At 38.1% G+C, this 16534-nt stretch overlaps 2 protein-coding genes across 5 annotated transcripts; one reads left to right on the plus strand and one right to left on the minus strand.

Moving 5' to 3' along the window:
- Positions 1-1830: 1830 nt before the first annotated feature.
- On the minus strand, positions 1831-10279 carry tada3l (transcriptional adaptor 3 (NGG1 homolog, yeast)-like). Of its 4 annotated transcripts, none has more exons than XM_058632443.1 (9): positions 10104-10279; positions 8534-8781; positions 8174-8421; positions 7359-7464; positions 7119-7254; positions 6273-6376; positions 6050-6156; positions 3861-4052; positions 1831-3104 (listed from the first exon to the last, which is right to left on the minus strand). In XM_058632443.1, exons 2-9 carry the CDS (start codon positions 8741-8743, stop codon positions 2912-2914), a joined length of 1296 nt encoding a protein of 431 aa, XP_058488426.1. In that variant the 5' UTR covers positions 8744-8781; positions 10104-10279; the 3' UTR covers positions 1831-2911. The 4 variants fall into 4 exon arrangements, with proteins under 4 accessions (XP_058488426.1, XP_058488424.1, XP_058488427.1 ...); XM_058632441.1 differs by lacking the exon at positions 10104-10279 and adding an exon at positions 9875-10052; XM_058632444.1 differs by lacking the exon at positions 10104-10279 and adding an exon at positions 9616-9802.
- An 89-nt stretch (positions 10280-10368) lies between these two features.
- Positions 10369-15991, plus strand: arpc4l (actin related protein 2/3 complex, subunit 4, like). Its single transcript, XM_058632472.1, has 6 exons — positions 10369-10512; positions 11694-11812; positions 12464-12575; positions 13121-13216; positions 14304-14474; positions 15501-15991. Exons 1-6 carry the CDS (start codon positions 10510-10512, stop codon positions 15504-15506), a joined length of 507 nt encoding a protein of 168 aa, XP_058488455.1. The 5' UTR covers positions 10369-10509; the 3' UTR covers positions 15507-15991.
- The last annotated feature ends 543 nt before the right edge of the window (positions 15992-16534 follow it).

Genomic DNA, 16534 nt, shown 5'->3' on the forward strand with positions numbered 1-16534 from the left:
CTGCAGTGATTATATCCACAGATCATGACACTGTTTGTTTCATAATTTTAAAAATGACATTCATTTTCAATTCTTTTTTAGAATTCTGACTTTGTCAAACTTGGGGGGCCCCCTAGTGGCCACAGGAACCTAAATAGCCGCTTAGCTCACATATATCAAATTGTTCTGTCACACATAAATCAGTACTACTTTTTCAAACAACATCAACAACAGTGACATTACGATGTACTTTTCAATCCCAAAGTGATTTAAAAAAGGGATTAAAAAAAATAGCACATAAATAGTGACTATAAAAGACCAGCAACCACTGCTGTTGATTAAATGATTAAAAGCCATATGTTTCCCAAAAAACAAATGTTTTAAGTCACTTGTTCATTGAATTATGTTCTTTTTCTTTTCTGATGTTTGGCCACATGTTCTGTTTCTGTTTTGTTTAAGAGTGCCCCCTGTTTTGTATCAGTAAAACACCTTTTTCTCAGAAACGACGTAAAGCCATGTGACTGCAAACTAATGCCAGATTAAGCTAAAATAACAACTCTATGTTTATATTTATATGTTTAATCGTGATGGGATTTTTGTCATTACACATTACAAATAGTTCATGCATGAGTTTGTCTGAATTAATAAGATATTTTCAATAAAAAAAAAATGCAATTAACAAGACACTTCAAAGTATGAGAATATATTTATTTTCTCATTGAGAGCTCAGTTTATTGGAAGTAAACATGAGCATGTAATTAGTTTGTAGCCAATAAGGAAATGCAGTCCAAATCACTCTTCATCTAAATAAATCCACTAAACATCTTCAATAATTGCTGAATGTTCTTTGTTTTAACAGTGTCCAACTCCACCCTTTGTAGAGTTTCTAGGAAAAGCCATTATTGTATAAATTCATGTTTCAAGCTATAACTGGAGCAATGTTGAAACCCCAGGCAGTTTGAGTAACCTCTGCTGGTCACTTTGTACCAATTTGACTCCACCTTTGAAGGAGGACATGGCTATTTCAACTGCACATGCTGTATATTTAGGTAATATTTGCATTTTTATGTGTCTGTTGTGTAGGAATATAAGATCATAGAGAGTACATCTACATTAATATGTCTAAATGTTTCCTTGTTCTTTGTGGTTTATTATACTTAATGAGCTATTTTTAGCTTTGTGCGTTTGAAATGAATGTGTTTGCTATCTCTGTGTATGTGTGTGTGTATTCGTGGGGGTAAAAATCGTATTTGTTTGATTGAGATTGAACCAAATTTGAACTGTCTGTGAATCTTAGTGGACATTTCTGCTAAATTTAGAAGGATAAAAAAAGAATTAAGGTTTTTCCTTGGAAAATAATTCATCCAGTTACCTATGTCCTGAGGTATAAAATGATGATTTTATGATTGATATGATTTCTGTTTAAAGTACTATACTCTACTGCTGCCATCTACTGTTCAGTTTTATACACTTTTCCTTTTGCACAAAGATGACACGCCTCCCTAAATCATGTTAATGTCAAGTATTAACACAGTTTGGTTGTTTAATTAAAACCTAGTTTTTAGTTTATATACTCTTGATTTTTTTCACTCTACAAATTAGAATTCCCCCAACAAATACTAACAAAAGTAACTGTTACTTTTGACTTGGTAATTTTACTTATACTTAAGTAAAATGTAATTATTAATTTAAGCATATGACTGCATGTGAAATAAATGTGGTCTTCTGATGCTTTGTACAGTTTCTAGTGGAAGTTAGAGGAAAAGAATGCAGGTCATTGTAATGTATATACAGTCTGATGAATACAATGTAACCAATTTGACTTATGTTTCACAAACAAACAATGTTGAATAAGTGGTAGTGATTTATTCAACCATTTGTGTTTTGTTTTCATACCATTACAATAGACAAAATACAAATAAAAAGCAACATGAAAAATTCCACTGACAAAGAAAAACATTTTAACAAAAATGAAAATAAAGTCAAGTGCTCATTAACTTAAAGGGATAGTTTGAGTTTTGTAAAGTGTGGTTGGGGAAGTGTTTTCACATTAACAACACTGACTTCACTGACCGTGTCATTGTCTCTGAAAACATGGCTGCCAGCAGGTACAGAATAAAAAACAAATTTAGCCACTTAACAAATGCTTGCATACATCCGAGTTAATTGATAACTCAGTGTTTGCTGCTTTATTTTATTGTTAGACGGTCTTTCCTGACTGGAAATATAAGTTTGTAAACTGTTCACTACCGCACACTACACACTATTGAGAAAATCTGTGTTTAAAAAGACACAGCAGCAGCTGGTCCACTTTCTGCCCATTCATTAAGTTTGTGTCACTGTAAGTAAGTATGAACAAACACCTAAGTCACAAGATAACACATTAAAAATGACTGATGGAGGACATGTGGACTGATGTTGAATTGTTGATATTCTCCATAGACTTTGGTGTGGAAGAGTTAGCAGTTTACAAAGTGACACAAACTTCAGTTTCCAGTCAGAAAACGCTTGCCTAGCTCAGAGAAAACACAGGAAACCTAGTCTTAAGATATCATAGACTTAAGCAAGAGTGAATTGCAATTGAACCCTTTGTTAAGTGGCTTAAATTTATTTTTCACTGTGTCCCTGCTGGCAGTCATGTTTTCACTGAAATGGCAGCAGACTTAAGTCTTAATGGGTTAATACCTCATACAGCACTTAAAAAAAACCCAGAACTATTCCTTTAAAAGTAACTAACCACTGATCACTAGCTTTTAGTTTTTACGTGACAAAAAACAAAACACTGCAGAGACAATTCTACTCAAATTATGTCCCCTTGCAGTTAACTGTCTGCAGCTGTTCACTGACCATGTCAAATCTGTCATAGTCTGTGTCTGGAAAACATTTTTTCTATTTTCAACATCTTTAAAAAACAGACAAACTGTTGCTCCCTCTAGCCATCCAGTAGCTTCAGGATGCTTTCCCTCTCCTTCAAAGCTTTCCATGCCTGGTCCTTCTCCTTTTTGGTTGGAGTGCGCTTCTTTTGCCTGGCGGCCATGAGTCGGCGAAATCCCTCCATCACCTCGTTGTCGGACACTCGGACTCTCTGCCGCAGCTCCTGCTTACGCATCTCCTCTTTTGCCAACCTGCCAAACACCAGCAAATCAGTAGAGGTCGACCGATAACGAGGTTTCTTTTTTAATGACCAATAAACAATGAAATACTGGTACCACACTTTTACTTGCACAGCAATGATTCATCAATTACTAAATTAATTGTCAAAATAATGATAATTGATTTATTTGACGGTGACTCAAAATCTTCAGCTTCTTAAATGTGAATATTTTTTGGTTTATTTGCTTCATATGACAAAGAAATGTTTTTTTTTTGGATAATCATCATTTCCAGGTTTGAGGAACGCCAATCAACATTTTTCCTCAGTTTCTGACATTTTATGGACCAAATGATTAATTGATTGTGAAAATAATCGTTAGTTGCTGCCCTAACTTTCTCCAAGGGAAAAAATATCAGTCGATGTCACAATATTACAAGTTAATTACAACTGCTATCAATGATTAAAAATGACGACATAAATTGTTAGTGCATCTGTTACCACAAGGTGGCAGCAGCAGCTGCAAGAATTTCTTTAGTGGACTGCAAAGTACAAAAATGTATAATGTTCTATGAATGCAGCAGCAGCAGGTGTTTGGTTATTGGACTGCATTTTTTGCAGAAATAATGAAATTTATATGCATCTCATAGCTTTTTTTCAGTATGACATGGATGACTGAGAACCTTCAGCGACATCTCGTAGCTGCTCCTATATGCTCAACACACTGTGGACCCTGCATAGTGTGTTTTCTCTGAGTGGAGACTCAGAGCGTCACACCCCGTGATCTCACCTGAGCAGCTCCTGTTTGCGAGCTCTGTTGTGAGCACTCAAGGCTTTGAGTTCAGCTTGTCGCTTCTGTAATTCTGCCAGGACCTCGTCCTCAGAGTCTCCTCCTGGTCCTGGTCTCTCCTCAGAATCTAGCAGACCCTGGGCAACCAGCTCCTCTTTGATCCGTGCCTCCAGAGAACGTGTGTGAGGAACACTAGACAGAAACAAGGACAAGGGATTTGTGATTTTTTTTTTTTTTTTTTTTTATTTATTTTTTTTTTTTTTATTTCGGTCATGACATTTAGATCACTCATCACATAACATTGCAGTTCACACAATATACATAACCGAAAGGGAAAGCGGGAGAAGCAAAGCTTAACTAGTCCCGCCCCATTATCATCATACATTTCATTTCCTTTTTTTTTTTTTTTTTTTATTTTGCTTTTTTTTTTTTTTTTTTTTTTTTTAATGACATTTTGACAAAGAAAACATGTTTCAGCATCCGGTAGCACTCAGAGATATAGTCTAGCTCTAGACAGTCAACTCAGACTCCATGTGTGTATGTACATGTGTCCATGGTGTTCCATCGCGCCGTTGCACCGTTTCCCCCAGTGTCTACAAATTTCTGTCTCTGACCTTTGTCATATTTTCTTTCTGTGTCAGTCTGTATCGATTAATAGTCATCTCTACATACTTCTTTTTAAATACACTCAGTTTTGCTGATTTTTTCATCTCCTCATCCAGATTGTTCCACTGTCTGACCCCCGTGACCGATACAGTAAAGGATTTTAATGTAGTTCTTACCCTTCTCTGCCTGAACCTCATGTTCCCTCTTAGATTGTGTCCCTCCCCTCTGTTCAGGAATAATGTCTGTAGATTGTGAGGGAGGTTTTTGTTGGCAGCCCTATAAATCATCTGTACTGTGCGGTATTTTATTAAGTCATAGAATTTGAGTATTTTTGATTTGGTAAATAGTTGATTTGTATGTTCTCTGTAACTGGCATGATGTAGGATTCTCAAGGCTCTTTTTTGGAGTATAAACAGGGGATAAGTAGTGGTTTTGTAAGTGTGTCCCCAGACCTCTGCGCAGTATTGCAGGTGTGGAGAGACTAGTGCGCAGTACAACAAGTACAGTGCCTTTTGGTTTAATAGTTTTTGTGCCCTCCAAAGTATGGACACACTCCTGGCCAGCTTGCCTTTTAACTGTTTGGTGTGTGGCTTCCAACTTAACATGTCATCAATAATCACTCCCAGCACTTTGTACTCTTTAACCCTTTCGATGTCCACTCCATTAACTTGTATGTTAATACTAGTCTTACATCCTTTTTTCCCATACAGCATATATTTAGTTTTCTCTAGATTTAGAGATAGTTTATTTATATTAAACCACACATGTAGCTTGGCCATTTCATTATTGACTGTTTCCACTAATTGGTTTAGGTCTTCCCCCGAACAGAAAATATTAGTATCATCTGCAAATAATGTTAATTTCAGAATATTGGATACCTTGCATATGTCATTAATGTATAGTATAAACAGTTTAGGGCCGAGCACTGATCCTTGTGGAACCCCACAAATTATGTCCAAGCAAGTCGATGTGCAATCTCCCATCTTAACATATTGAGATCTGTTGTGAAGATAACTCTTGACCCATTCCAGTGCTATGCCTCTTATACCGTATCTCTCCAGTTTAGCTATCAAAATATCATGGTTGATGGTGTCAAATGCCTTTTTCAGGTCTATGAATATTCCTATTGAATGTAATTTTTGATCAATGGCGTCAGTAATGGTTTCCACAGACTCAGTTAAAGCTAGAGCCGTCGAGTGGTTTCTTCTGAATCCATATTGGCTATCATATAGCAGATTGTGTTTGTTAATGAAGTTGTCTAGCCTTTCGTTAAATAGTTTCTCCAAAATTTTTGACAATTGTGGTAGTATTGAGACTGGTCTGTAATTTGTAAATTCATGTATGTCACCTTTCTTAAACAATGGCACTACTTTCGCCACTTTCATTTTGGTGGGAAATGTCCCAGTTTGAAATGACAGGTTGCAGATGTGTGTTAAGGGTGAAACGATTGAAGATAGAAGGCACTTAAAACGCCAGGGCATGTGTTTTTCTTTTATGTTTTAAAACATACAACAGAAGCCAGTGAGTCTCAGTCAGAAAAAGTTTCTGATGATTCATAAGTTCACAAGCTGTGGCATAAATACCTAAAGGCTTTTCCTTGGCTTCGAGGAGACGTTCCAGCACCATCGTTAGCATCCCTGCCTGCAATGTCTGGTATAGGAGAATCCTCCATGGGAGAAATAATGTTCTCCTGAGAAAAAACAGAATGAATGGAATGCAATTATAGTCACACTTTAATGTATTTATATTTTAATGATAATTGTAGTTTTGAGTGCAAAAACTGGATAATAAAATGAGGAGTCTGACCTCTACAAGAGCCTGGAGCAGACGTTGTGTGAGAGGACCAAAGGGACAGCCGTCCTCTGGGGATTCATTCTGGGACTCAGACTTTTTCAGCAGTGAGTCCACATCTATAGGAAACAGTGGTAAAGTGAAAGGTCAGGCTTTTTTGAAGAGTGATGCCTGAGGTACTGACACATAACATACACACTGAAACTCATTCTTACTGAAAACAAGGCTGACAGCAGGACAAGAAGAAAACCTGTTAGCCACTTAACAAAAGGCTCACCCAATAAAATTGACACCTGTTTAAGTCTATGATATCTTAAAACTATGTTGTCCACTTTATTTATCCATTTCACAGCCTTGATGACTGGAAAGTTTGTGTCACTTTCTAAACCGTTTACTCACAGCACCAAATTCCATAGAGAAAATTTGCAATTTTGCATCATGGTACAGAGGAGTTGTTGATCCCCTTGCTGCCTTCACCAGTAAGTATACATGTGTTATTATTTTGTGACTTCAATGTTTGAAATTATTAACTCAGTTTAAGCCAAGTGACACAAACTCACCAAACATGGCAGCAGCAAACCAGCAACTCCTGTGTTCCTGCAAGCTAAAAACGCTGATTTTCTCTACATAGACATACTTGACATACTGGCTTAAATCTGTTTTTCCTTTTCAGTGAAAGCCAGTTTCTCAGGTTGTGGTGGTGAATGGCAAAGGTCAGCACTGACTATGTATCAGTACTTGATACAACCATCCCTGGACAATCCCTTAAAAATATACATGCACGTGTAGGTAGTACAAAATTACAAGGTGATACTAACAGCAAATGAGCCAATACTTCAGGTTTCTGCACTCTTCTCTCACCTTTAGCATCCAGCTCAGAGAGCGGGCCTCCCATGAGGCTCTTCTTCTTGTCATTGGCTCGTGCTCCTTCTCTCTGCTCCTCTAAAAGATCCTCTTGAGCCCATCGCTGAGAGTAATGTTTACCCAGTGCTGGAATCTATAATTAAATCAGACAGGACCTAAGCTCAGCTCTCTTTATCGTGATTAAAACAGTGAATTTTTTAGTTAGTGCCTCAGTTAAGGTGGAAGAAAAAGACTTACTTTGAAATACTCAGCTTCATCATCCGGGGGTTTCAGAAGCTCCTCTAGCAATCGTACTTCTTCATTTGTTATATCTGCACAATATGGCTCCACTGATGCCCAGAATCTAAGGATATGGAAAGTTAGAATAACAATGCAAAAGTATCATGTCAGAAAAAAGATAGAATAGTCCATCACTTAAAGTGCATGTCATGATATAAAAACTCTCAGCGAGCTTTATCAACAGTTTAACCATTTACTTGAGAGTATCTGCACCTGCTCCTACACTGCTGCCTTTGGTTTGCAGAGATTATCCTCTCAACTCTTTTGTTTAATCTCCCATTAATGACTGTGTGTCATCCTTTCATTTTCTTTTTTTAAACAAAGATTCACTGCATTATTTGCACTGAAGTGTTCTGGCATTTAGGCGAATACCAGAGTAGGGATGGGCTTGAATATTCAATAATTTGGATTATTATTAAAAGTCAATCAGTTAAAAAGGTACAAAACGCATGTTTAATCAATGATTGCATTTATAAAAATAAAACCTTTCTACTACAATGATTACCTAATGTGTGGCACATCTGTTATCAAAAAGTGGCAGCAAACATTTGGTTAATGGACTTCATGTTTGTTTGAAGAAGTGATGACATTTAAGAGGGTCTTTGAATGCATCTTGTTTTAGCTCAACATGCTGTGAACCCTGCATTACTTTCACAAGATCTCATGTGTTTAGAACATTGTATTTCCTGCCTGAAAATAACCTGACTAATAATTTGGAGAAAATCCTGATTTAAGACAACTGTGTGAAATGATAAGAAGCAGAATGTCCTGACCTGTTTGGAGCATCATTTTTAGGAGTGCGGGGAATGTCTTGTGGGTCGTCTGTAAACTCATATTCTTGGACTTTAGCCTGCAGGTTTTTGGATTTGGGTCTGCCAGGGCCTGGACTTGGTCCATGACTGCCTTTACCATCCAACTTCGGTTTCTTTGGTTTGTGGCGAGATGTGGCAGCAGGGTCCGGGTCTTTCCCCATCTTCAGAAAGCGCTTATCTCCCTTCTTGTCCTGCCAGTCTGTAAGAATCTGAAACACAGCAAAGGTTGGACTCAACACAAGCATGTAGTGGAGGAAATCTACAGAGCAGCACTTCCTAAAATCTGTGACACCACATAAAACAAGTCAATCTGTGTCCAACCTGTCTCTGCTCCTCTAGGGCTCGGAGACGGCGGCTGGCCGAGGACAGCAGTGTCTCCAGCTCCAGCTGCAGCGTGTCCAGCTCCTCGATGCCGATGCCATCGTCCTCTGAGCGGCCCAGCACAGCAGTGTAGCGCGGGCACACTTTGACATGTTCGACGGGCTTGAAGTCATAGTATTTGAGCGGGGGACAGTCCTTCAGCTCACTCATGATGCTGTGAGACCGAGAACTGGCTCTACCTGGACGAACTGATAGAAAACAGTCCGGTTAACATCAGGAGGTAATGACTCCACGACTTCAATGTGACTCAATTGGGACTTGGATGTTGGTTAGTTTTTTTTAATTTTTATACTCAAATAATTTTGCAGAAGATATTGACAGCTACAGTAATACCTTAACATTGTACAATTTCATGTGTGGACAACGACTTTTTAGGCAACTTAGACTGAAACTCAGATTTTAACTCTGACTTTTCTTGGGTGACTTGAACACTAGGACTAGGGACTCAACTGAGTTCTCTGACTTTTCTTTGGAGAATCTGTGGACGACGTACTCAACTTGAAACCAAACACTAATGACTTAAGATTCAACTTGGACTTTTCTACATTGGGGACAACATAGAGGACTCTGGAATTGATTGGGACTTGAACTGGACTGCAACTTTTATTAGGTGACACAAATTCTAACACCAGGGAGTCAGGACTCAACGTGGACTGGATACTCTACTCATAGGCAAACACCAGGGACTCAGGACTGTAACTGTTCTTAGGTAACATGGACTGAGACGCTAAGGACGTAGGACGAAACTCTGTTTAGACTTGGGACCCGATTCTGTCTTGTCTTAGGTGACCCGAAATCTAACACTGAGAACTCAGCTTGGATCCAAATCAATAGCGACTCAAGTCTCAAATTAAACGTTTCAAACTGGCATGAACTCAGACTCAGACCGTAGAGACCCGGGGCCCAATTTTTTCGTAATGACTCACAACTCAATTCAGACTGGAACAGTTGTGACCCGGGACACGACTGGGACTCGCCTACAACACAGCAGTGAATAGCTGCGGCTCTTCCTCTCCGTTTACCTGAATCTCTCCATCACGTACATAAACACGCACGAACGCGCAACCTCACACACGTACACGAGCGTATGCTTCACCGAGAACGAGCACGCTGGGCCCAAACTGTCCAAATGACGTTTACACGTCAACACCGGCTGTTAATATTCCAAGGTTTTACACACACACGCTTAAAACACTATATTTGCATAGCTACAAGAGTCGAAACGTTCAAACTTAATGCATAAATACGTATCTTTGAATGTTTAAGCGCAACGATATTTACCGTCAGTGCGTGGCGGCCATGATGGAAAAAACCATTGTGACGAGAGAAGGGGTGTGCAATAACGTGAAATACAATTAACCCTATTATCCACACGGTAAGAAATCTGATAACTAAATAACAAATGACAACATACAATTTGAAGGGATATACGAATAAAACCAACAGTGAAACAAACGTGAACGATAGTGGATACGTAATTTAACACGAGAGTAGCATCGTCGGAACAAACCATATTGTATCAGGGCGCAACGGATTCGGCCTGGATTCGTAATTCAGCATTTTAATTGTTTCGTGTGTATATAAAACTGATGGTTTTATGTCTAATATTCCATAAAAAACAGCAAAACATTAAAATGATTCGTAAAACGACAGCCACTGAGCAATGTGTGTCTCCTGTTCACGGCAGAGAATGGACGCATCCTAGGGTATGCTCGTTTTATACAGCATACTCTCCACCCGGGCGGCGTAACAATAACTTTAAAGAGCAAGTGTTCACGGTTAGAGGGAAACCCCGCCTCCTTTAAAGGAGGAGTCAAGTAAAAACGAGCACTCCCCAACAATACTCGACTGTGTAGGATTTACGGAAGCGGAGTCCCAGGCGTGGCTGAGGAACTTCCGTCTTTGACAGCAGAAAAATGGTAAGTCTGCTTCACCGAAAACGTATTTTATCTTTTATTTAATTATTCGGCTTTTTTCAAATGTCAACGAGTGCTCCGTGTAAGACGGGTTTAGCTGGCTAGCTGAATTTTTGTCAGAGAAAGGCTTTTGTGGTTGGCTGCAGTGAGATAAGATTGACGGGCATCCTTCACAGGGTTTGCACGAACTAAAATGATTGAGTTGTGTTCGCTGTCTTTTCCTCTCCGCTCGTTTTACCTCGTTATTTTGACTATTTGCTCTTCAGAAACATGTGTAGCTTTGACATAATAAGCCGAGAGATATTTATTAGGTCAGTTATTTGTATGAGCTGCAGTCTCAGTCAGATACAAGCCTCCTGTCCATTAAGATTTATTCAATCAAAACAGTATGTGACATATGTTAGTTTCCATTTGCATCAAATACTTCCTTACCTCATATTTTTCTTTTTTCTTTTTTACTAAAAACCACTTAAAGACAAAGTTAGCATCTGAGTGTTAGTGGGTTCAGGTTGTGCTGCAACAACGAATGACTAATTTACCATTTTGACGATCGATTAATCATTTAATGTAAATGTTTATATAATCTGTTTTATTTGTTCTCTATGTTTGCATGTATATTTCTGAGGAATCACAATTGCAATACTAATATTAGGGCTGCAACTTTTGTTTTCATAATTGATTAATATGACGATTTTCTCGATTAATCAAGTACATGTTTGGTCCGTAAAATGTTGATTGGTGTTTTTTTAAATCTGTAAATGATAATTTTCTCAAATGTCCACAAACCAAAATGATCCAGTTGCAGTGATTTCTTTGTCAAATGGAGCAAAGAAATATCGAGGGATTTTTGTATTTGTGTGCATTTTCTGAAATCATGCACACAAAACAAATATTACCAATGTTATCAAAATGTTGTGTTCAATAATATAAATTTGCCACGATTACCTAATTAGGGGCTTGCTGTTTAACATGATGGAGGATGAAAACTTTGAGATACGAGTTGTTTCAAGTATTACAACTTTATTAACTTTAAACAGTAAGTTTGAGGTATACTCTACATGCATCAACAAGGTGTAACTTATTATATTCTGCCATAAAGATATTTTTAGCCTGATCTAACCAACCTCTAACACTGTCTCTGTCTGCATTTACACCAATGTTGATCTCGTTGTTGTTGTCCTCAGACAGCGACTCTGCGTCCCTACCTAAACGCTGTGAGGGCCACACTACAGGCCGCCCTCTGCCTCGAGAACTTCTCCTCGCAGGTGGTGGAGCGTCACAACAAGCCGGAGGTGGAGGTCAGGTATGTTCGATAACATGTGATTGGAGACAAAGCAGCATCAGATGGCTCTGCTTTTTTACCCTTGAGCTGTTTGAAGATCATCTGCTGCTGTCACACAAGTGAAGACATGTGCAAACATGCATAAGAAAATCCAGGAGGAAAGAATTACACACGCACGGGCAAGGCTGTAAAATGAGCCCGCAGGGACGAGCTGTGGCCTGTTTGCATGTAGTCATTATAAACTCAAATGATCTATAGGTGTGTTTCCATCAATGCATTCACTCACCTGGATGGAAACACATGAAATTAAAAAGAGAGTCTTGAAATGTTGAATTAATATTTACTATAATAATGAATTGAAGCAACAAACAAAACGCGACTGTTTCTACCTGATTGGTCGGATCAAGACCACATATCAAAGGTTATTTTATTTACATCATCAAGTTACGTTTTGTTATCCTTCTAATTTGATCCAGAATTTGGTGCCACCTACTGCTTATCCCTGAATTAACTCCCAATATTTTCATATTATCTTCTTTGTTTTCAAATAATGTGTTTACAGTACAAATCAAACTGAAACTTTGATTTGTTCTGTAAACACATTATTTGAAAACAAAGAAGATACGAACTGTATGTTTTATTCATAACGGTGGGATGTTTCTGTGATTACAGAAGCAGTAAGGAGCTCCTGCTGCAGCCTGTGGTGATCAGCCGCAATGACAAGGAGAAGGTTCTTATTGAAGGATCCATTAACTCTGTCAGAGTCAGCATCGCTGTCAAACAGGTAAAAGAAAGTCCGGCAGGATTTTGGTGCTGTATCTGCTTTGAGTGACGGCTATTGTTTTTCTTGTGTCAGAAATCAGGGCAGCAGATGGCTAATGTATGATGTAAAGAAGATATATACAGCATATACTGTATATTTGGCCCATTGTGTTTGGCTTTTTCCCGCTTTTTCTGAAAAAATAGAACAGTAAAATGATAAAAAAAATATATAAAATTACATTGAACAAAACCGGCCTGTGCCGAGACAATAATTGGCTGATGCTTCTTATTAAAAAATGGCAAAAATCGGCCTGATTTTATAGTTCGACCTCTATGAGCTCGTATTTGCCAAGTATCCCTCACAGTCAAAAGCCTGAGTCTATAATTTGTTATTTGTTGAATTCTCCCTCACCTTCTGATAGCCATCCATAAATAAAGTTGACCAGGAAAAGAAATAATAAAATCCACTATAATAAGGTCACAGTAGCAGTAGTTACACTTATAGCAAAAAAAAAAAAATTGTTGTATAAACCAGTCCTGGAACCAAGTTTTCAAACTTTTTCCCAGGCTGATGAGATCGAGAAGATCCTTTGCCACAAGTTCATGCGCTTCATGATGATGAGAGCTGAGAACTTCTTCATTCTGAGGAGGAAACCAGTCGAGGTAAGCGATGGTGTAGAGTGTGTAATCAGTGTTGTATTTAATGTGAAGTAAAAAAAAAAAAAAAAGCGTGTGACACAAGAGGAATTGATACAGTTCAGAGGAAGAAAATAAATAAAATGAGGAACACTGTCAAGTCTTTAAATGGCTATTGAGATCAGAAGTTCAGTTAAAATTTGGAGCAGGGCTGCAACGATTAATTGATTAAAATATTACTAAATGAATTAGTATTTTCATATTTGTGAGGAAAGAATAATTGATTTCAGCTTCTAAAATGTGAATATTAAACAAGACATTTGAAAACATAATTTCCAGATTATGGGAAACATTTTCTGATGTTTTATGGACCAAACAAATTGTCGAGAAAATAATCTACTGATTTATCGATTATGAAAATACTTGATTAGTTTCAAGCCTAGTTTAGAATTCAGAAGTTCTGTTAAAAAAAAAAAAAACCTTCAATATTTTTTGTGAAATATGATAACTGACTGTGTGCAGAGTGAGAAAGAAAAATAAGAAAAGCATTGTGCTGTTTTTAACTTTCCATCTGATCAATCAGTTAACATGTTATTATAGCTAAAAAGGATATAATCTTGTAACACAAGATAAAATAATTAGGTTTTTGCTGTCCGTTTTTGTGATTGTTGTAACCAAAATTGCCAGATTTTGCTGTTGAATGATGAAACGGCCTCTGTCGTCACGGTGATTCCTCCTGTAGAAAACTACCGAGTTGAGCAAAAGTAGCTTTAATTAGTTGAAGTTGCATTCATTTGTTGCAATAGCAACATCACAAACTGGAACAGAGATTTTAAAACCAAGCACTGAAATGATTTATTTCACAAAGAAGAAAGTGTAAGTTTCCCTTTGTTTTCTTTTTTTTTATGTTAATCTAAAAGTTAGTTTAGATTAAAATTTCCAACATTTACTTTTCATTTTTCTAATCATGTCATGTGAAGCTATTGCTCTTATTTCTTTTCTTTCAAAATGTTCCCTCGTCTAAAATAACTACAGTGAACCTTCCCGTTATTACTGATGTATTTGTCAGATTTCTGTCTCGCTCACTCACTCACTTGTGTCTGGCTGATTTCAGGGTTACGATATTAGCTTCTTGATCACCAACTTCCACACGGAGCAGATGTACAAACACAAGCTGGTGGACTTTGTCATTCACTTCATGGAAGAGATCGACAAGGAGATCAGCGAGATGAAACTGTCCGTCAACGCCCGCGCTCGTATTGTCGCTGAGGAATTCCTGAAGAACGTAAGACTTAAAAAAAAAAAGAAATGTTAGACTTAATAGAGATATTTTAGTTTCCATATCAGTTCTGCTTGGTTATGAAATTGGTCACTGTCTGTCACTGATTTATTGCTGCAAATTGTACAAACTTTAAATCTGTAATTTAAAAACTTACTTAAATGAATACACTTTTTATTTAATATAATACAGTCGTAAAGGATAATTGAAACTCAAACCTTAAAAACCAAGTTGAGTTTAAGAACATGCAGCCAAAAAGTGCCGCAGACTGTTTGATGTAATTGCCAATGTCTCCAGCAGAGGGTGCTGTGAGCACAGATTGGCCTCTTTGCTCATCAAAAGAAAACAACAGTGATCGGAAAAATCTCAACATCTGAAAAGAGGCGTGTGGAAGTTTCTGGGTCTACACCATAAATGACAAAGTAACGGACAAATTTGCAGTCTCTGCTGTTAGCTTAGCTGCTAGCATGTGGTAAGAGCGTCTTTGTCCATGGCGTCCACTTTCATTGATTTGAAGCACGCTCTGCATCTGGACAAGTGATTGTCCTTGGGATCTTTGTCAGTTGTTGTCATTTTTCTTTGGTGAGATCTTAGAATTTTCATTTCCCAGGCATCACGTCGTCATTTGCTCTCTCTTGCTTAACGTTACTCGCTCATTGTTCTGCATGGAATCTCACATCAGCGGGGAGAGACAGTGAACAATGTCCACAACACCACTAGTAATTATGACTCAGCGTTTGTCCTGCGTAGGCCTAGTCTACGTACCTCAAGCAATGCAGGGCATGAAACAGTAGGTGGCGTCGTAACAAACAAGGGAGACATTTATCTAAATATCGACTTAACTTCTTTCTTGCACAGAATTCAAACACTTGCAATGACCCATGTCTATTTAGGGTGAATTTCAAAAACGTTCAAGGGCTTGCAAGGCTTTCAAGGACCCGTGGGAACCCTGCTCTGACACTGTTAAATTAGGCTAACAAACAAATCAGAAATGCTGAAATGTACAATAATTCTGTGCTGCTTTCTCCACAGTTCTGATGACAGAGTTTGTGTGAACTCACACCGCTCCAAAGGCCAATCAGCATAAGATGACGCGGACGAAAGGAGTGAACAGCCAATCAGTGAGGACACGAGAGGATCGTGACCAATCCGGTGATGACACACATCTCGCACGTCCCCAGTGTTTCCCTGTATTCACGAATATCAATGACTGTATATAATGAAATATTTACCAGTTTCATTTGCAGCCACGTAGAACAAATCCCCAGACAAAGGCGGGTCCTTAAAGTATTAATCAAGTTAATATCCGTGAATACAGGGACGAGGAGGACGTGCTGTCGCAAACATAACGGCCAGGTTTTTCTTTTGTATTTTTGTCTGTTTGTTCTGTTGCTGTTGTTTCAAAGTCAAATCTGGTTTCTCTCTTCAAGATTTAAAAGTCGACCGTTTTAAGAGTCTGCAAAGACGCGACTAGAACTCATGTATGAAAATAATCAAAGATAATAAAAGTCATTTGTTTTATACCTTTTTGTTGTTGTTCTTTGAACACACTCCGTCCTGAGTGAGCGTTCTGCAGCCTTTACTATAAAAGGACTTGTTCTGCTCTTGAGTTTGTCAGCACTTTGTGACCGTTTCACCTCAGACACAGTTGGGTTGTTATTTCAGCTGTGAGGAAGAGGAAGTCAGTGCAGCACACAGACCACTTTTATCACTTTTACCACTTTATCTGTAAGTTTGTCCTTCTGTTGGCAACTTCCCGTTTACAGTTTTTGAACATTCAATCTGAATTTTTTGTTTTGACTCATTACATTTTTGGTAAGAATCAACTGATGACGTCACAACAAATTATAAATGGTTTGTTTTTATATAGCACTTTTCTAGTCTTGATGAACACCTTACACTACAGTTTTGCCATTCATCCATTCACTCACACTTTCATACAGCACATTTGTTCTATTCCCGTTCACACACTGCATGCACAGCGGTCAGGAGCAACATGGGGTTCATTGGAGCCGGGAATTGAACCTTGGAGTAGAAAAATGACTCGCTCTACCACCAAACTACTG

The sequence above is a fragment of the Solea solea genome, chromosome 6, assembly GCF_958295425.1.
Source record: "Solea solea chromosome 6, fSolSol10.1, whole genome shotgun sequence".
NCBI classification, from domain to species: Eukaryota; Metazoa; Chordata; class Actinopteri; order Pleuronectiformes; family Soleidae; genus Solea; species Solea solea.